Source organism: Phyllopteryx taeniolatus, chromosome 10 (genome assembly GCF_024500385.1).
Source record: "Phyllopteryx taeniolatus isolate TA_2022b chromosome 10, UOR_Ptae_1.2, whole genome shotgun sequence".
NCBI classification, from domain to species: Eukaryota; Metazoa; Chordata; class Actinopteri; order Syngnathiformes; family Syngnathidae; genus Phyllopteryx; species Phyllopteryx taeniolatus.
In genome coordinates, this window is record NC_084511.1 from 12,479,123 (window position 1) to 12,500,195 (window position 21,073).

Consider the following 21,073-nt stretch of genomic DNA (forward strand, 5'->3'; position numbering starts at 1 on the left):
CCTTTGACATTCAGTGGGACAATGCACTTCTATAGCCGTCGGAGGGTGCACCATAAGCAGCAATCTTTTTCGAGTTATGGGCATAGTTTCATTGCCAATTGCTTGCTATACTTCTAGAACTGTGGAAAGTTATTTATGAACAAGTGCAATTTTGCCAAATGGCCACTGCATGGAATAAGGCGCTTGGTTTAAAGTAGGGTATACGCCCCAGCCCCATGGTGGTAGTTTCTTACCCCCACCCACAAAAATAGGAAAATTTAGGTGAAAGATTTTTAAGCCATATCTCAACAATTCGGTACAGGTATGTGCCAAAAAATGTTAATATTGAGGGAAAGTCCTATTCATTTCAATAATAGTTTTCAAAAAGTGAAACTTGTATATTCGTTTACTACACACAAAGTGAAATATTTCAAGCCTTTGTTTCAATTGTGATGATTATGTCAGAAAGACAAAAAAATCCAGCATTTCACAAAATAAGAATATCATGACAAAGTTTAACATTGTAGGCTCCCTTTGTCTCAATCTTGTCAGCAAATTAACGCAAAACACCTGCAGAGGTTTTCCTCAGCCTTTAAATGGGCTTTGTCGGCTTCAGAATCATAGGGGAGACTGCTGATTTGACGGTTGTGCAGAAAACCATTATTAACACCCTCCATAAAGGAGAAAAAAAGTCTCAAAAATAAATTGCAAAAGCTGGATGCTCACATAGCACTCACTGTATCAAAGTACATTAACAGAGTGTTAAGAGGAAGGGGGAAATGTGGCCGGAAAAGGTGTGCAAGTACAGGGATGACCGAAGCCTTGAGAGGATTGTCAAGCAATGGCAATTCAGAGATCCAGGGGGGCTACATAAAGAGTGGACTGAGGCTGGTGTCAGTGCATCAAGAACCACCAAAAACAGGCATCTGCATGACATGGGCTACAGCTGTAGAATTCCATGTCAAGGCACTCCTGAACCAAAAACAAGCATCTGTGCTGGGGGCTAAGGCCTGACTTGAACCCCATTGGAAAATCTATTGTATTGTCAGGCGGAAGATGAGGGAACAGAAACGCCAAAATGCAGACGATCTGAAGGCCAATATCAAAGCAACTTGGGCTACAATAACACCTGCACTGTGTCAAAGGCTGATCACCTCCATGCTACGCCGCCTTGATGCTGTAATGCAAAAGGAGGCCCAACAAAGTACTGAGGCCATATTACTTAGATACACTTTTCAGAAGACCAACATTTCTGTTTAATATCCTTTTTGTTGGTAACATGAAATAATTATGAATTTGTGAAATACTGGATTTGTTTGTTTTGTCTTTCTGCCATAATCATCAAAATTGAAACAAATAAAGGCTTGAAATATTTCACTTTGTGTCTGGTGAACTAATATAACAAGTTTCAGTTTTTGAAACAACGTATTGAAATCAATGGACTTTCCCTCGATATTCACATTTTTTTTCTGTATTCTATTGTTTTCAGTCTTTGCATGTTTTCAGCACTTCAAACATTTAATGTCTTTAGAAACAAAACACAATGTTTGGTTGCACAAGTCGTTAAGACAGTCCAGTTTAAGTTCACTGTAACACTAACTCGCATAACAAAAGAATTACCCATATTTAATGTTCAAATACATCGGACTTAGTTTCTCAGTTCCCCCCCGCGTCCCCCAAATCGCCAGCTCAAAGCTAACACATAGTGAATAAAAAACACCATCGACAATCTAACGAAAATTAGCATATAACTTAAGGCACTTATATCTCTAATAATGAATACTGGTACGCAAACACTGGATAAATGTACATAAAAAGGCAATATAACAAGACTGTCTGGCATATATTCTAACTCCGTGAAAAACTGAGTATGAATTTGTGAGATGAAATACACACTAGATTGTAAAAACAAACAAATGGCGTGTCCATATTGAACAGTTGCCCACCCTCCCTGCTTTCTGGGTACTACCGCCCGTGAATGCTTGATGCAGGCTATTTTATACAAAAATAATTTTCCATAGCAAAAAATGCTATACAAACATTTTGAGTCTTTGGGACCCTGCACAGTGTATATGATCAATACAAGTCCCCTTTCAAGAACATTTATAAGCCTATTATTCAATATATAAGCATAGAGTTTGTACACTGTACTGAGGAAGCAAAGTCCTCTATGAATAAGAGGACTATTCTAGGGTCATTTGTTGATGACTATTATTTTAATGATGGATTTTAACCATACCTTATGATCAAAAAGTCTTGAAGAGACTGAAGAGGACAGTTTTGACAAATTTAGGGGCCTCATTCGGAATACCTTCATTTCCTAATGCTTCAATTAATTTTGCCTTCTCGATTGCCCTTTTTACTTCCTCCATGGAAATATCACAGTTCAAAAAGATATTTGGACAGTATTCTGATTTGTTCATATCTAGCTCCTGCTTATATTTCAACTGATTATTTTTTTAACATTGTATATTACAAATCATATTGGAGTTAGAGTATACCTTTTTCACAACCCCTAGGTACCAGTATGGGAGAGATTTTTTTTAATTTTTCCATATACTGTGTAAAATACACTCTATTGACACATTTGTTTTGGGGGGAAATGTGCATAATACACCAGAAATTACAGTACTATGATTCAGGCTGCAACTGCGCCAAGGTTGATGCAATAAATACATTAAAATAACGAATATTGAAGCCATAAGTAATGACTATGTATAAAATGCAATTGACAGTATGCAGAATTCTTAATTATGTTACATATTATACTGTAAAAACTGTCCTGCACTAATGTTCTTGACATAAATGGAAAAAAAAAATGGAAATTCAGACAGATTGTTCTGGAAGCGAATTTTTCTAAGTTGGCACCTCTTCACTTTCTTTGTATCCTTTTAGGGTGTCATCGACTACATTTTCTATTCCAAGCCTCACCTGAACGTCCTGGGCATCCTGGGCCCTCTGGATCCTCACTGGCTGGTAGAGAACAATGTCAGCGGCTGTCCGCACCCTCACATCCCCTCTGACCACTTCAGTCTTTTCACCCAGTTGGAGCTGCTCTTGCCCAACGTGCTCCCCCAGGTCAATGGTCTCCATTTGCCTGCACGCAGGTAGTGAGTCCCTGCCACTCCACTGGGGGGGAGGGGGCCTCTCTGCCCTCCCACGACCAGCTCTTCCCTCTGCCACCCCCAGAGGAGAGCGGCAAAAAAAAAAACAAAAAAAAAAAAACACAACCTGTAAAATACTCATACAGTGAGGTCTGGCCAACAGGGATTTCGTATGATGTTATAGATATTCTATATTTTTCCTTTTTCTTTTTTTTTTTTCTTTTTTTTTTTTTTAACTGCTCAATTCAGTCCAATTTGTGTATCATATTTTGTCTTCTGGACTCCCTTTCCCCACCCATTTGTACACATTACTTTCTTCTCACGCTACACAGGATGCTAGCTCATCCCGCGTTTTTCGACGCGAGAGGGAGGGCCACGTTTAGTGGAGAAGCTTCCGAGCCGATGTGTGTGTGTCTTGTCTGTCTGTCGGTCGGTCTCTGTTTGTCTGTCTGTCCTGTATAAACCTGAAACCAGCAAAGACGGCAGACGTGTCACTCTTTACACCTCCATCGCTCGGCAAAGAGGTCTGGTTGTCAGGAGTCGAGACGGAAGCTTTTCCCCGCTGTCGTTTTGTGGTGCTCGGGGCCCTGTGGAGTGCTGACGGCCTCCTGTGGTGCTACACCTGACCCCTGCCCTGGTGCAATAGCTCCCACACTTCACACAGCCTGGGGGGATGCTTTGAGAAACCGCTACCAACCTAATTTTAGACTTTTTTTGGTGGTGTTGTTAGTTAAGTCTTGCGCTATACAGCACTCTCAGCCTGCACTTCATTTTAGGTTAAGGGCATTTGGGGATTTTGGTCTTATTGCTTCTAGTCAGCAAGCAAGAAAGCAAGTCACGGGTGGTACGACCAGCATTCCTTCCACTGTCCAGCTCAACGCATACTCTCTCCCTCTCTCACACACACAAACACACACACACACACAAACCTGTAGCACTGTCTCGACGGCCAGTAGTGATCTTCCTGCTTCTTCAGTCCCACACATGCTCACATGACATCAGTGTTTTTGTTAGTTTTTTTTCCCCACAAGTGTTTGTACAGAATCAAAAAACGTAGACTCAGTCTTTACATGATTGTATATGAACCACAGAAGACTTGTTTTCTGGTGTTTTTTGTACCAAGAGTGAATTATGATCCCATTTGAGAGAAGATTGTATGTAAACTATGGCAAAATTTTTATCCCATTCATGTTGCGATGAAATTGATGACCAGCTTGTACAAATGACGTAAGCAGAAGAAGAGGTTGTTCATGGTGTTTTTGTCACAACTTTGCACTCCTTTTCGAGATTAACATCACATAGTGTATTTGTTGTTTTTTTTTAAGCCCCGCCATTACAGCTTTCTGCACTATTTGGTTTGTTTGCGGCAATTGTACATAAGACACTGAGTCGACGTTGCCATTCATCATCCCCACCAGCTCAGCTCCCATCAACATACACGCACCTAAATGTGGCGTGTGACTGACACCCAGTAAGAATCCCATGTCCAAGCAAACATCGTGCCTCATCGTAGCAGTCGTTGTCTTGCACTACTAAACATTCGACAAACGCCTGAACAACCTTTTCTGCTTTTATTTTTAAATACTGAGACGTTTGTGATGATTTTGTCCTTTTGTTTTCTTGTGAAAAGTTGGTTCTCCTTTTTTTACGAGCTGTGACAATGTTAATGATGTTGTGTGTATTCCTTTTCTTTTGACTCCCCCCAGTAATCACGTATGTGTGTGACTCCCCCTCCTTAGGATCAGAGTTGTCTTTTATTTAGTCATCTTTGTACATTAGCATAGCTGTGCTACTTTTCTTTCATGGCCAGATCATCTCCAAGTTTTAAAGAATTCCACCCAAATTTGCCCCTCACCCAGATGACCACCCCCACCCTGCCCTCCAACCTTTAGTCGAGGTGTGTCATTTTAAATCCCATTTGAGCAACCACTTTGTATCATTGTCACACACGCGTCGCTGCAGCTACTGTGCCATCCGTGGACACCCCCCCTCCCACAGCCCAGTTCTCCTTTGGTTCCTCCCTTCCGTAAAATGTCAGCAACGACACCCGACCTGGCTTTTAATCCCACAGGAAGACGAGCACTTAGTAGACCTTAACCCCCGCCTGACTCCTCCACATCATTAACGTCTCACCACTTGTTTTAAAGCCAGGGAAGCAAAGAAATAGGAAGTATGAAGTTAGTCTTCAGAGGTCTTTCCTGTCCTGTTTGTTTACCTCCTATATGTTTTTAACTGAAAACCAACAGTGTCCACTTCTTTCCCTTTCCTTTTCCTTGAATGGCATTAGTATTGTAGTAGATTAAAAGGCTAGCTTTTTTTGTAAAGTGTGAATAAAAGATGTATCTCATGTTTCCTTTCTAAGATGATATTGTGTTGATGTATAAATTGAATTCTACAACGATATTGTTTGCTACTTTTTAGTACTTTCCCATTGTATGCGCTTACCCTGCCACAAACCAAATCATTTGTAGATGTGGAGAGGAGTTGAATGTTCCGGAATGAAGGATGGGGTGTTTTTGGAATCAGGAAGGCCATATCGTTTGGTGTTACGGACTCAACCCCTGCCCCTATTTTTTTTAATTCGTGGAATTGTAGCTTTTCAGCTTTATTGCGTATATTTTGCCTGGCACTAGCTGGAGAGTGCTAGTGCCTGAAGGTGAGGGCAGCAGAGCTGACCTCCTTGTGGCTGCTGAGCTTATGATGTACCGCTGGTCGCCAGACTGACTGCTCTTGTGATAATTTCTTTATTTACTTTTTGTTTTTCTTTTAATATCCCATCGCTTGATTTCATTTGATTTAATACGCTTCCCTCGTGAAACGCAGACTGCTCCCTCTGAGGGCCTAATCACAGAGCAAAACAGTGTGATCATGTTGTGCTTTGTGATTTTTGCGTTGTGCTCCTTTATGCCTAGAGTGATTTAGTTTCCCCAAGCTGCATCTTTTCTTGTTACGGTGCACACCAAAGCTTCTCGTAGTTACAGATCATATTTTCCATCCAAATTACGTGAGATGTCGGGCTGCAAGGAATGTTTTCCTTGAACTGACTCAATTAGGCTTTCACATAATTGCATCCCTTTCAGAAAAATGGCAATAATACTCTCAACATTCTCACACATTTTGTAGGCGTTTTATGCGGAGATTAATGTAGCTTCTCTCGTCCTTTAACACTGCGCTCACTGTAGTTAGCTGATGCATTGATTTCACCTGTATATTTGCTCATCTCCTTCCCCTGCTGACCTCGTGCTAGTTGTTCAATGATCAGGATTGTCTCTCTCTAGTCAGCTGAGTACATTTTATTGATCTGTCACTGTGTTTATGCACTGGACCAACTATTGTTTACCATTCATTAAATACCAGCAAAGAAAAAAAAGTAACTGATGACAAAACACTTGCACAATGTTGTAGAATGTCCATTAACCCAGACAAGAAATCAAGGCAGCTCTTTTCAAATCAGCATATTGTTTGAAAAAGGAACTGAATGGTAAACAATGTTTTCTGTTGTACACTTAGCCGTCCTCTCAATTCTCTTTGGACTAGTTTTGTACTCCCCCCTTGACTACAGGTTCTGCTTGTTTCCTTTTCACCTACCTATGTATTTTCCTACTTCTTGTTCAGAATAAATTCTATATTATCTGTTTCAAGCTGTGTCACCTTTTATTCTTTGCAATGAATATTGGAAATAAATTCTATATCTGTTCTCATCTGGCGTCCTTGTTTTCCTATGTGCTCCAACATTTCATTCTCCGACAAATGTCTGACTGTACTTGTTTTGATGTCATTGTAAACACCACAGAAGCTTCCATTCTTGTTCCAGTTTTTATCTACTAAATTTATCAGTTGTCTGTAAGGTCAATTTGTCCCCAAGTCATGGACACGTGTTTTAACCCCATATTTCACTGATAAAATACAGAATCTGATAAGAATACTAACTTCAAAATCCGTCGTAAACCGAAGACCCCCAGCACGTATGTATATGAGAATACCATGTAGAAGCACTTCCAGACACTAGGTGGTGCCAAAGATTCGCATGTGATCTTCATTCATGGGGATAAGATTCCAAAGTTGAAAAGTGAGGTCAAGTCTGGAAGAAGCTGGAGAGGCAACAAGAGAATACTGTTTATTTTTTGGTACACATAGTTGGAACAAGGGAGTGGAACTAACACCCAGTTTTAATTTTGACAGCTATGTTAAGCTATAAAAACGGATGATGGCACAGTATACAAGTGTTTGTGTTACTCTTGACTTTTAGCAGACGTGGCAAAAGTATGCACATACTGTACTTGGGTAGAAGTACACATACTTGTGTGGGGGGAAAAAGAGTGGTAAAAGTACTGATTCAATTGCTTTTAGTAAAAGAAAAAATTACAAAAGCCCTCTTTTAATAACTTGAAAAGTGCTCGAACTGAGAAAAAGAAAAATAAGCTGTAGCTGGCTGTTGGCTCAGGCATTTATGCTATCAAAACAACATGTTCCCTTAGCGTTAACAAAAGGATGAATTAGCTAATGATAACAACTGAAAAAATACCATTTACCTGCATTTTAATTCAGATAAGACAGATGAATACAATTGAAACCCAGCAGCTAGTGGTTTTTAAGCAGGCACAAGATACAGTAGATTCGCCATGAATCATTCTTGGCGCTGACAACATAAACATTTTTTTCTTAAAAAAGTCCATGTATAAGCATTGTCAGGGTTGGGAGGGTTACTTTAAAAATGTATTCCGATACAGATATGAGTTACCGGTTTAAAAAATGTGGTTAGTAACGTCATCCATCCGTCCATCTATCCATTTTCCGTACTGCTTATCCTGACAAGGGTCGCGGGAGTGCTGGAGCCTATCCTAACTATGTTTAGGTGAGAGCATGGGATGTACTTGAGGTTCTCAAGTTAGAAGTGGGCTGAAATATCCACGTTTGGGCAGTCATAATTTAAGACTATGCCGCATGACAAAACTGTTGTTTTTTTAGAGTCTGTAAAGTAAATACTCATGTGGCTGTTTTTTTCCCTAAAATGAGTCACTTTGATTGGACCAGGAAGGGTTTTTGTGTGGTCATGTGACTGCTTTGTGCCACCTGACTGGTAAATTGGAGTCAAATGACACAAGTGATCACATTGGATTGGCTGCAACGGCGCCCAATGCGGAAGTCGATGATGAAGTCTAAAAATAGATCACGCAAGCACTAATGGATAAATAAAACTAGCAAGCGGCATGTCGATCATTGCAACGGAGTAAAAGTATCGATCCTTCTTCACATACAGTGGGCACGGAAAGTTTTCAGACCCCCTTAAATTTTTCACTCTTTGTTATATTGCAGCCATTTGTTAAAATCATTTAAGTTCATTTTTTCCCTCATTAATGTACACCCAGCACCCCACATTGACAGAAAACTAACGTCATTGTTAAAAGTTTTGCTGATTTATTAAAAAAGGAAAACTGAAACGTCACAAAGTCATAAGTATTCAGACCCTTTGCTCAGTATTGCTTTTGCCTAACAGCCATCAGGAAGGACAGCCACAGACAGACAGCCCACCCAGCCCCGCAGCACCGACCCTGGGAATCCCCCCCACACTTTTTGGTTATTTGAATATTAATATGCATGGTGGTGGCACGGTGAACGACTGGTTAGAGCGTCTGCCTCACAGTTCTGAGGTCTGGGGTTCAATTCCCGACCCCGCCTGTGTGGAGTTTGCATGTTCTCCCCGTGCCTGCGTGGCTTTTCTCCGGGCACTCCGGTTTCCTCCCACATCCCAAAAACATGCATGGTAGGTTAATTGAAGACTCTAAATTGCCCGTAGGTGTGAATGTGAGTGCGAATGGTTGTTTGTTTATATGTGCCCTGCGATTGGCTGGCAACCAGTTCAGGTTGTACCCCGCCTCCTGCCCGATGAATATGCATGGTTTTGGAATGCGGGAGGAAGGTGGAGCACCTGGAATTCAAATCAAAAACCTCAGAACTGTGAGGCAGACGTGCTAACCGCTTGGACACCTTGCTACAGAGATAGCTAACTAGCTAGTAAGCGCACACACACACGTAATTTTGAAATGATGACGATACGTGACGTCAACCGTGAAAAAACTTTGTTCTGGGTGATAAGTTAGCAGCTGGTATTGGTAATACGGTGTTTAAATAGTAAAGCGGTGGGTGATTTGAGATGACATGGTTAAATATTTACATACTAGTAGGTGCGGGCGTAGGGCTCCTGTGCTAGCTTGCTAGCTCCGCCATAGACAAAGTCACCAGCAGTGCGAATGACTTTGTTTGTAAATGTTATCCAAATGAAGTCCACCAGATCTAAATGGTCACGGTCCTTTTCCTCCGAGTAGCTTCTAAACTGGCCGTGTTTGGGAAGGCAACACATAAACTTAGTTGCCTGTGTGATGTTTGTTGGCCAACAAAAACTTTCCCTTTGGTCCATTGAGTAGGTATGTTTCAAAATCCAGAAATGCAGCCGCCATTTTCTTTCCATATGGCTGTGCTGGATTGCTGGCACTTGGATTTAGCGGTGGTCCACCAAAATTGGGTTTTCTCATTGTTACGCGCAAGGTTATCCTAGTTCTTTTCTAATGATGTTATTCTGAAATCCATTTACCACCTTGTTTATTTAATAGCTTTCAGCCGCCTAAATGAGAGTTACATAATTTGACTGAGGAAAAGTCATTCTAGTATCTGACTGGAAGAGGGTTGCATTTGGGCCTGACGTCACTTTTCATCGCTTTGGCCAGTGTTCCGTGAACTGTCGTCTTTCATTTGTATTGGCTGAACTGTCGGGTGATGCTGCAACTGGGAGCTTAGACGTGGACAGCGCCAAAAAATGATGATCACCGATGTTTTTAAAGGACATATTTGAAATCCTGAGCCCTATGAACATGTCCGTGTTTGTGTGTGAACCTTGAATGTTGAATGTTGTTGTGAGACAGACACACTCCTCCTTTTTCCTCTTCTTCAAAGTTGGCAGACGACATCTGTTGTGTTGACGTGGCAGAGACATTGGAAAGCCTGTGAAGTCCTCTCGCACATGCACACTTCCAATCGCCTCAAACTTGTTTTCATCCTCGTCGACTCCCCACTAAACCACCTTAAAAAAAAAAAAACTATCCCCCTGAAATTCCCACTTGTGTCTATGTGTGCATGCATGGGGCCATTTCACTGAGTGATGCTCTGCCAACTCCCGCTAACATGCTTCTTTGGCATTCTTGCTTGTGAATTAAAGTTGAGGGGATCCAGAAATGAGCCATTTGAAATATAACTCCGGCATGTGTGTCTTTCTAATTGAAGCTATCAGACTAGACACAGCTAGAACAGAAAGAGCGGGCCATCAAATGTTCCTGTTGAGTCCTGTTGAGGGGAAGTCAACAAGTCAGAATGCCACTCAATCAAAAGAGACAAAAACCAAAACACGCAAGTCTCGGTCATGAGGAGTAAATGGCACCTAAATAACTACTTTCAGGTTCATTTGTATTTTTATTATTCAAGCGGACCAATTCACGTGGCCCGTGCATGCGCAGTGACATCATGGTGACTGGCTGGAAGCAAATGGTTGCAACTCAGTCAGTAGCGTGTGTGCCGGATTATTCATTCTTTCGGCTATGTGCGTCAATGACTAAGTGAGTAGCGACCAGTGTTGCCACAGTTACCTTGAAAAAGTAACTTAGTTACTTCACTGATTACTTGAGCTTGAAAGTAACTTAGTTACTTTACTGATTACTTGATTTCAAAAGTGACTAAGTTAGAAAAAAGTAATGTTTTAGTTACTTTCAGCAGCTGAAAAGTGGCATGAATATCATTTACACAGTACAGTACAAAAAAAGCATTAGCTTAATCGTGTCCATTTTTTGGTAATGTACGCCACACAAGTTACAGAATCATGTCATCAACATGAAGCAATAACTTAAATATTAGTGTAGTTGAAGCCACATTAAATCAGCAACTTAGTGCAGACTTGACATACCAACACAGTACAGTAAGTACCTCAACGTGAACAAGCACACCATTCTCAATACACTGCCGATTGTGGTACATGAAGGCAGCTGCGTGTGAGTGCGTGTGCATGCCAAAAATAGTGTGGCGACAGTGAAATCGTGCATTTCTTTGCACTTTTATGGTACTGCACCGTCACTGTGCATTGTGTAATAAACAATCACTTCCCAATCGCTTTCTTCCATTCGTTGGAAAAAAGGGCAGTCTTGGTCAAATGCTTCTGCATATTTGGACTGCTCTTTATTTGAATCACCTGCTACAGATTAATGTTTTGGTCAGAGACATTGATAAGTAACTATTGTTGGATTGAAGAAGTAACTGTAGTCTAAATACTTTCCCGGGAAAACTAACGCGTCACTTCGCTCGTTACTCAAAATGGTGGATTTTTGGAGGAACGTGTTACCTTCATCCCTGGTAGCTACACATAAGTATACTGTAAGTGCCTTGTTTGCAATAGCCATTACTTTTTGCACCTCTTCTTCTTTTCCCTTCCGCTTGTCCCGTGAGGGGTCGCCACAGCGTGTCATCCTTTTCCATGTAAGCTTATCTCCTGCATCCTCTTCTCTAACACCAACTGCCCTCATGTCTTCCCTCACGACATCTATCAACCTTCTCTTTGGTCTTCCTCTAGCTCTCTTGCCTGGCAGCTTCATCCTCATCATCCTTCGAACCAATATACATTCTTCTCTCCTCTGGATGTGTCCGAACCATCCGAGTCTGCTCTCTCTAACTTTGTGTCCAAAATATCTAACCTGGGCTCTCCCTCTGATGAGCTCATTTCTAATCCTATCCAACCTGGTCACTCCTAGAGAGAACCTCAACATCTTCATTTCTGCCAACTTCACCTCTGCTTCCTGTTGTCTCTTCAGTGCCACTGTCTCTAATCCGTACGTCATGGCTGGCATCGCCACTGTTTTAAAAACTTTGCCCTTCATCCTAGCAGAGACTCTTCTGTCACATAACACACCTGACACCTTCCTCCACCCGTTCCAACCTGCTTGGACCTGTTTCTTCACTTCCTGACCACACTCACCATTGCTCTGGACTGGTGACCCCAAGTATTTGAAGTCCTCCACTCTTGCTATCTCTTCTCCCTGTAGCCTCACTCTTCCCCCTCCACCCATCTCATTCATGCACATATATTCTGTCTTACTTCGGCTAATCTTCATGCCTCTGCTTTCCAGTGTATGCGTCCATATTTCTGAATGTTCTTCCACCTGCTCCCTGCTTTCACTGCAGCTCACAATGTCATTCGCAAACATCACGGTCCACGGGAATTCCAGTCTAACCTCATCTGTCAGCCTATCCATCACCACTGCAAATAGGAAGGGGCTCAGGGCTGATCCCTGATGCATTCCCACCTCCACCTTAAATTCCTCTGTCACACCTACAGCACACCTCACCACTGTTCCACTGCCCTCGTACATCCATCCATCCATCCATTTTCTGAGCCGCTTCTCCTCACAATAGGGTCGCGGGCGTGCTGGAGCCTATCACAGCTATCATCGTGCAGGAGGCGGGGTACACCCTAAACTGGTTGCCAGCCATTTGGAGGGCACATACAAACAAACAACCATTCACACTCACATTCACACCTACGGGCCATTTAGAGTTGTCAATTAACCTACCACGCATGTTTTTGGGATGTGGGAGGAAACCGGAGTGCCCGGAGAAAACCCACGCAGGCACGGGGAGAACATGCAAACTCCACACAGGCGCGGCCGGGGATTGAACCCCGTTCCTCAGAACTGTGAGGCAGACACTCTAACCAGTCGCCCACCATGCCGCCCCCTCGTACATGTCCTGTATTATTCTAACCTACTTCTCGGCCAGTCCAAACTTCCGCATTCAGTACCACAATTCCTCTCTGGGTACTCTGTCATAGGCTTTCTCTAGATCTACAAAGACACAATGTAGCTCCTTCTGACCTTCTCTGTACTTTTCCATCAACATCCTCAAGGCAAATAATGCATGTGTGGTACTCTTTCTAGGGATGAAACCATACTGTTGCTCGCAAATACTCACTTCTGTCCTGAGTCTAGCCTCCACTACTCTTTCCCATAACTTCATTGTGTGGCTCATCAACTTTATTCCTCTATAGTTCCCACAGCTCTGCACATCACCCTTGTTCTTAAAAATGGTCACCAGCACACTTTTCCTCCATTCCTCGGGCATCTTCTCACCTGCTAGAAATCTGTTGAACAAGCTGGTCAAAAACTCCACAACCACCTCTCCTCGATGCTTCCATACCTCCACAGGAATGTCATCAGGACCAACTGCCTTTCCATTTTTCATCCTCTTTAATGCCTTTCTAACTTCCCCCTTACTAATCATTGCCACTTCCTGGTCTACCACACTTGGCTCCTCTACTCTTCTTTCTCTCTCATTTTCCTCATGTATCAACTCCTCAAAGTATTCTTTCCATGTGTCCAGCCCACTACTGGCACCAGTCAACACATTTCCATCTCTCGCCTTAATCACCCTAACCTGCTGCACATCCTTTCCATCTCTATCTCTCTGTCTGGCCAACCTCTATAGATCCTTTTCTCCTTCTTTAGTGGACAACCTGGCATACATGTCATCATATGCCTCTTGTTTGGCCGTTGCCACCTCTACCTTTGCCCTATGTCGCATCTCAATGTATTCCTTTCTCCTCTCCTTGGTCCTCTCAATGTCCCACTTCTTTTTAGCTAACCTCTTTCCTTGTATGATTTCCTGTACTGTGAGGTTCCCCCACCAAGTCTCCTTCTCTCCTTTCCTGCCAGAAGACACCAAGTACTCTCCTGCCTGCCTCTCTGATCACCTTGGCTGCAGTGGTCCAATCTTCTGGAAGCTCCTCCTGTCCACCGAGAGCCTGTTTCACCTCTTCCTGAAAAGCCACACAACACTCGTCCTGTCTCAGCTTCCACCACATGGTTCTCTGCTCAGCCTTTGTCTTCCTAATCTTCCTCCCCACCACCAGAGTCATCTTACACACCACCATCCTATGCTGTCTAGCCACACTCTCCCCTACCACTACCTTACAGTCAGTACCGTTCTTCAGATTACATCGTCTGCACAAGATGTAATCCACCTGCGTGCTTCTACCTTCGTTCCTGCAGGTCACCATATGTTCCTGCCTCTTCTGGAAGCAAGTGTTAACTACAGCCATTTCCATCCTTTTTCCAAAGTCTTCCACCATCTGTCCCTCCAAGTTCCTTTCCTGGATGTCATACTTACCCATCACCCCTATTTCCTTTACCAACATGTCCATTACAATCTGCACCAATCACGACTCTCTCTCTGTCTGGGATGCTCAGAACTACTTCGTCTAGCTCCTTCCAGAATTTGTCTTTCACCTCTAGGGCACATCCTACCTGTGGGGCATAGCCACTAATCACATTATACATAACACCGTCAATTTCAAGTTTCAGCCTCATCACTTGATCTGATACTCTTTTCAACTCCAAGATATTCTTCGCTAACTCCTCCTTTAAAATAACCCCTACTCCATTTCTCTTCCCATCCAGACCATGGTAAAATAATTTAAACCCTGCCCCTAAACTTCTAGCCTTACTGCCTTTCCACCTGGTCTCCTGGACACACAATATATCAACCTTTCTCCTAATGATCATGTCAACCGACTCCCGAGTTTTTCCTGTCATAGTCCCAACATTCAAAGCCCCCACATTCAGTTCTAGGCTCTGTGCTTTCCTCTTCTCTTTCTGCCGAAGAACCCGGTTTCCACCTCTTCTTCTTCGACTTTGACCCACAGTAGCTGAATTTCCAACGGCGCCCTGCAGGTTGACGGCGCCGGTGGCGGACGTTGTTAACACGGGCCACGACCGATCCGGTATGGAATTCTTTAGATGAAGGCTCATAGTTGTTTGGCAAAGTTTTAAACCGGATGACCTTCCTGACGCAACCCTCTGCATTTATCCGGGCTTGGGACCGGCCTACAGTTTGCACTGGCTTGTGCCCCCCATAGGGCTGCATTTACTTGTTGCACCAGAATGCGTTATTAGAGTGTTTTATGTGATGTTAATTAACACCTATCAGCTACTTCAGCTACTTCCGCTACTGGAAGTGGTCCAAGTTGTCTTTCAATATAAGAGCATATTACAGGAAGTGCTAGATTAACTGTGTAAATGTTCAAAATGTCCACAAATTCAAAATAGCCAATACCTGTTTTGCTGTTCGTTGTGAACACGGATCATCTTAACAACACAGTTGTCTTTACATTAAAACTTTTCAAACAGATTTTACTCAGTGATTGTGGGAGGAGGAAGACATTTAAGGCAGGCCAGACTCTGATTTAATGATTTGCGCATGTGCTTCTTAGCATGTGAGAGCAGGGTGGTCAGCTGTTTTCATGGCCAGATGTAAAAATAAATAACCAATGTCACCCCATGCATGTCAGGGTGCAGCAACGTTAGACACATTTAACATGTGCACAGGGCCACTTGCAATGACAAGGCTGTAGTTCATCTCTTGTCCCCCCCACCCCCCAAAGCCACTGAAAGCATGTTTCCCATTACTCTCCTTTTTATTGTGATGATCTGGTATGAGCCTCATCGAGCATATTTTAGGATGCCACATGTTGAAAAACTTGAAAAACAATCAAATGTGTGCAAATGGAAGGACTTTCAATGTAAGGATGTGTCCTGCTTTGATCCACACTGTCTGTGCTGTGTATTGAACATAGCACACAGCTACTGTGTACTGACAAATCACAGAGGCAATGTGACCACAGGTATGAGATAAACCAGAACAATAATGAAGAGTCATGCCCAAAGCCTTTCTGGTAAAAATAACGTCAAGAAAGAAAATAGCCCCACTTTAGAGAAAAATGAACAAATTACAGGTTGCAGAACACAGGTTAGGAGATAAGCTGAATTTGACCTTTCATCTTTTCAAGACTCAACAAGACAAATAAACTTTATTTACACATCCATCTATTTTATATAGCGCTTGTCCTCTTTAGGGTCACTGCTGAGATGGAACCTGTCCCAGCTGCCTTTCGGGCAGGGTAGACACAAATACACCCTTTTCTTTCATTTAATGTATTCATTTTTAATTGAGTTGCATTTTCAGTTTGTTCCCATTAATTCCTATTCTAACTTTGAATACCCATTCGATTGTGCACATGCACCTAATGGTGTGACCAGAGAGTGTTTATTATGCACCAATAGTCAGAAAGGAAACAGGGCAACTTGCCTGTAAAGTCGAGCCAAGAATTTGCGGCATTTTGTGTAAAGGAGTGAGACCAAAAAAAAGTGTTCACTGATTTTTCTCAAAACAAAGCAATGTTCCGTGTTTCCTGCATTTATTTGGAGTGGAGGTGTGAGCAGTCACAGTAACTCGCCTGGGTGCGTGCTATGTTGGACTACATCAAAGCTGCACTTAGTCATGGAAAATTATTACATGCACTACTTGGAGAGTGGTTTTCCACATACACGTGGCGATCAAAGTTAGCATATAAAAACAAGCTGATCTAATGGAGCCTCAGTGAAACAAGGTGACAGGTTGTTCGTCAAGACCCAAAGCTGCTGAACCATACAGTGAAATAACATGTTAGAAATGTTTCTCTGAGTCTCTCTCTTCCTTTCTGGTTGTCTCCTTCCTGGCCATAAAGTCTGGGAGCGTGGCTCATCATGTAAGGCCTGAGCAGGGTCACGACCCATCATCTCGTTGTGGGAATTTTTTTCTCTTTTGCTGTCTGTCTCTGTATTCAGCTCGGCTAATTGTTCTCAGAGCAGGAGAGTGTTCAGCCATTTGACCCTAGTGTCCAGCAAAGACACACATAAACAAAAGGCTTCAAAACACAAATGACCATGAAATAAGCTTCCATCCATCCATCCATCCATCCATTCATTTTCCAAACCGCTTATCCTCACTATGGTCGCGGGCACGCTGGAGCCCATCCCAGCTGACTCTGGGCGAGAGGCGGGGTACACCCCGAACTGGTCGCCAGCCAATCGCAGTGCACACATAAACAAACAACCATCTGCACTCACATTCACACATATGGGCAATTTAGAATTTTCAATTAACCTACCATGCATGTTTTTGGAATTTGGGAGGAAACTAGAGTACCTGGAGGAAACCCACACAGGCGCCAGGGAGAACATGCAAGCTCCACAGAGACGGGGCCCGATTTGAACCCAGGTCCTCCGTACTGTGAGGCAGACTCACACTAATCAGTTGTCCACCGTGCCGCCTAAAATAAGATTGGTTGTTGTAATTACTATTTTGCTTTCCAAATAATTTATTTGACTCGTGCACGTATACCTGCACTCCAAACAAGTTGTGTGAGTTTCTTTGGATCGCACTACACCTTTTGGTGTTATCACGGGAAAGTTGTAACTTGATCATATAATATTGTACAGTATAGTACAGTATACAGTACAGTAAAATAATTCTTATTGAATAGGAAATTACACTAAAGGCTTTTTCACACCGCACTTGCTCAATGTGAAAGGACTGCAAGACACCCTGGTCCAGCATGCCCAAATTTGGAAGTGCTGATGTAACAGCATACCAGGAAGTAAACAGGAACGTTTTCTTAGATTATTTTTATTATATTATTTGCTATTAAAACATTTTCAGGTCATCTGATTCAAGCTGCTAAGATGAAGAATGATGCTGTTGGGAAGAATATCTTATTACACATTCAAGGTCAGGATTGTGCAGCGACTGAACTTCATTTGTTTTCTAATTAAAAGAAATGAACCACGGTAAGTAATTTTTGGAGCTTCAAATGTATTTTAATGCAGGTTTCTTAAAAGGTCAATATCAAGGACATCCAGTGTGTCTGTGTGGACAAGCAGTGGGTGGGATTGATTTATTTTTATATTTTTATTTCTTGTAAAGCCTTTTGAGTTGCATTTTTTTTGTATGAAAAGCACTTACAAATGAAGTTTGATTGATTGATAGCTATACAGTACTTACATATGTAAACTACATGTGTAAACATGGACTTTAGATAACTTGCTAATATAACACCATGGTTGTCATATGTGTGTGTGTTCCGGGTTTTGTCTTCCCCCCCTGTTTCACACACCTGCTCATGTGAGCATCTTCATCACCTGTGCCTCGTTCACCCTAATTACCCCTTGTATATAACCTCGTGTCTCATTTCCTCTCGTTGCCAGTTCGTTGTACCTTGTCGTCGCGTTCCAGCATTCCTTGTTTCCACGTCATAGATTCACAGTAAGACCTGACCCTGTTCCGATTATCGACCTTGTCTCTTTGCCTCATGTTTTTGGATACTGTTGCCTCTTTTGGATTGCCTGCCTGTGTACCGACCTATGCCCGTCTATTAAACCTCTCTTTTTGGAAACTGTCCATTTGTTTTGGAGTCGTGCATTTTTGGGTCCTATCCTCTGTTCCGTTCATGACAATGGTATGCTTTCAGTTTCAGCATTCTCCACCACATTCTGTGCCAACTCAAATACTTTTTACTTCTCCACAGCCCAGATCAACTGAAGAGGAGATTGAAATGCGATTATTCTCAGTTGTGGTTCAACACACCTTTCCACTGCTGTTGCAACAAATGCCAGATGGTGTTTTGTGAAAATCTGGAAGCCTCAGCCCTCATGGAACATATTTCATTGACATCAACTGATACAGACACGTATTCAGAAACTGAAGGTAACATCGCTGATCACGTTCCTCAACATCAAGAAAGCATGAGGACTCTGAACAGTGCTAGATCACTTGTCCGTCAAGCTATTCGTTCCTCTCCCAACCTCAGTAAACAATGGCCTCCGTCATCCACCTGCTTTGGTGCTTAATGCTGCGGAGCCAACTGTGCCTGTTAAAATCTAATGTTACACTGTAATGACACCGAAGGACAGCTATCAGTTGAGTCAGATGATAATGATGACACTTAAATCTCAGTTCGCCTGAACCGCTTCCTGCTCACTTGATCAGATTAGGCCAAGTTCAATAAATGTTTAGCCTGTTTGAGCTGCAACATAGTGTGCTTCAAGTTTTGGCCCCCTGTGCGATGGAGTATGACACCCCTGGTATAGTATAGTATAGTAGAGTATAGAGTCACTAACGATGTAGTGGTACACTCACCTGACTTGGGTGCGGGAAGCATGGGTTCTACTCAGTGATGGTGTGAATTTGAGTGTGAATCGTCGCCTGTCATGAATTGTGCCCTGTGACCGACTGGCGACCATTCCAGGATGTCGTCTGCCTTTTGTCCAAAGTCAGCTGGAATAGGCACCAGCTCATCGAGACCCTGAAAAGGACAAGTGGTATAGAAAATGGTTAGATTATATAGTATAGTATAGTATAGAATAGTAATACTTTATAGTGGCCTACTTCTGATACAGAACTGTATAGTTCAGTAAGTACTATGTTATAGTAGTGTACGTACATTGTAGCATAGTGTGTCCTATTTGGGTGGTAATGTAGACTATAGTGAAGAAAGACTGTTGTGGTTGTGATTGCAGAGTTGTTGCTGCTGTCACACTTGGAGTTGATGCCTGTGCTGTCAGCCGATGAGAAGGAGTGAACAGCTTCATCTGCGAGCCGGCTGGTGGGTGTTGTTTTCACTTCCTTAACTCTTGTTTAGTCTCTTGTATTTATAGGTGGAGTCCTGCCTAGTTTTGCTAAACATCTTGTGGCCACCATAAAGATGATTGATGCAATCATTGGCTGGATTTCCAAAGAGTTTGACCTGCTTTCTTTCCCAGTCACTTTGGAAGAGTCCACTTTTTTATGCATGCATGTGTATCCCAAGTGCATGGACCCCCCAGTTTATTTACAGTGCAGTGATCCCTTTGGGATGTCACCTCGTGACGGTGTTTCATATTTCATTCCTTGCCATTTAATAGTTCACCTGACAGGGGCCGAGCTCTCCTCCGTAGCCTATTTAACATGCAGAGGGAGACCCCAGGAATGTTCTTTAATCAAACTTCATTATAGCTTCCCTGAAGCGGCTGCTCACAGGTTCTTGTTAATCCAGCCTACTGATTGAAAGCTTCACTGAGGTTTATTCAGACAGTGAGGGTTGCGGAGGGTGTGAGCCTCCTGCACAATACTAACTTAAACGTCGGTGATGCAACATTCATTACGAGCTTCTTGTCTGTACTCCCACATGTCAATGTCCTGCCAGCAGGATGCCTTTTATGTTGCACTGAACCCTTGGTGGGAAGTAACTAAGTACAAACACTTTGTTACTGTACTGAAGTAGATTTTCAGGTACATATCTTTACTTTACATATATTTATTTTTTTGAGGATGTTTTACTATTCTACTTAAAGGGGTAGTTTGCAGTGTTAAAACTGCTAGTAAAATGTGAATGTAGCCTCACTTTAGTAGTGAGCGTAGGTTTTCGGGACGGAACATACGGTACAACTAAATCAGCGAGATAAGAGGGTGCTAACCCGTGTAATATGTTATGAGTAAGTAACAGGTCCTTAAAATCGCATCTGAAGTAGACCGGGAGCCAATGCAAGTTAGCCAGAATGGGAATAATATGGTCGAACTTTCTCGTCCTCGTCAAAAGTCTTTCTGCAGCATTTTGTACTAACTGCAGGCTTTTAATACCAGACCATAGACCAGAAAGCAGCACGTTGCAATAGTCGAGGCGAGACATAAAAAATGTGTGGTCTATGATCTTGATAGAAAGTACTGACTGTACGCTTACACAACACTGCATACACGTTTTGTTTGCCACATTCCATTGCAGATACACACCCAGCTCTTCTCACAAACATATACTGTAATACACTTGTACAGATATTACACTTAGTTGCGCAGAAACAACACTCGCACAAATATAGCCACACACACCCTGACGTGACGCTAGGATGTGTCCATGATGTCACAGCTCCACGAGAAAAGACTATGGCTGTGGACCTCCGGGGTCTTTTCACCCGGAGCTGCTCGAGTTGCGTGGGTGCCAATAAGCAACAGCTCAGTTTTCTCAGGGTTAAAGAGCAAAGGTTTACAGGACATCCACTGTTTCATCTCAGCAAGACATGACTCATTATTAGAGTAAATTGCATGGGCTA

General features: G+C 42.6%; 1 protein-coding gene and 1 long non-coding RNA gene across 6 annotated transcripts in view; one reads left to right on the forward strand and one right to left on the reverse strand.

The window, feature by feature from the left end:
- LOC133484341 (CCR4-NOT transcription complex subunit 6) overlaps positions 1-6,784 on the forward strand; it is a 30,315-nt gene extending 23,531 nt beyond the window's left edge. For all 5 annotated transcript variants that reach the window (XM_061786718.1, XM_061786722.1, XM_061786719.1 and 2 more), the window contains one exon: positions 2,875-6,784. In XM_061786718.1, coding sequence (XP_061642702.1) covers positions 2,875-3,090 — 216 coding nt within the window. In that variant the 3' untranslated portion in view covers positions 3,091-6,784. The remainder of the gene's footprint in view (positions 1-2,874) is intronic.
- A 9,908-nt stretch (positions 6,785-16,692) lies between these two features.
- Positions 16,693-19,585, reverse strand: LOC133484604 (uncharacterized). The gene is made up of 3 exons (XR_009790445.1): positions 19,432-19,585; positions 19,128-19,293; positions 16,693-16,823 (listed from the first exon to the last, which is right to left on the reverse strand). It is a non-coding gene; the product is annotated as an uncharacterized LOC133484604 (long non-coding RNA).
- Between the last annotated feature and the right edge of the window lie 1,488 nt (positions 19,586-21,073).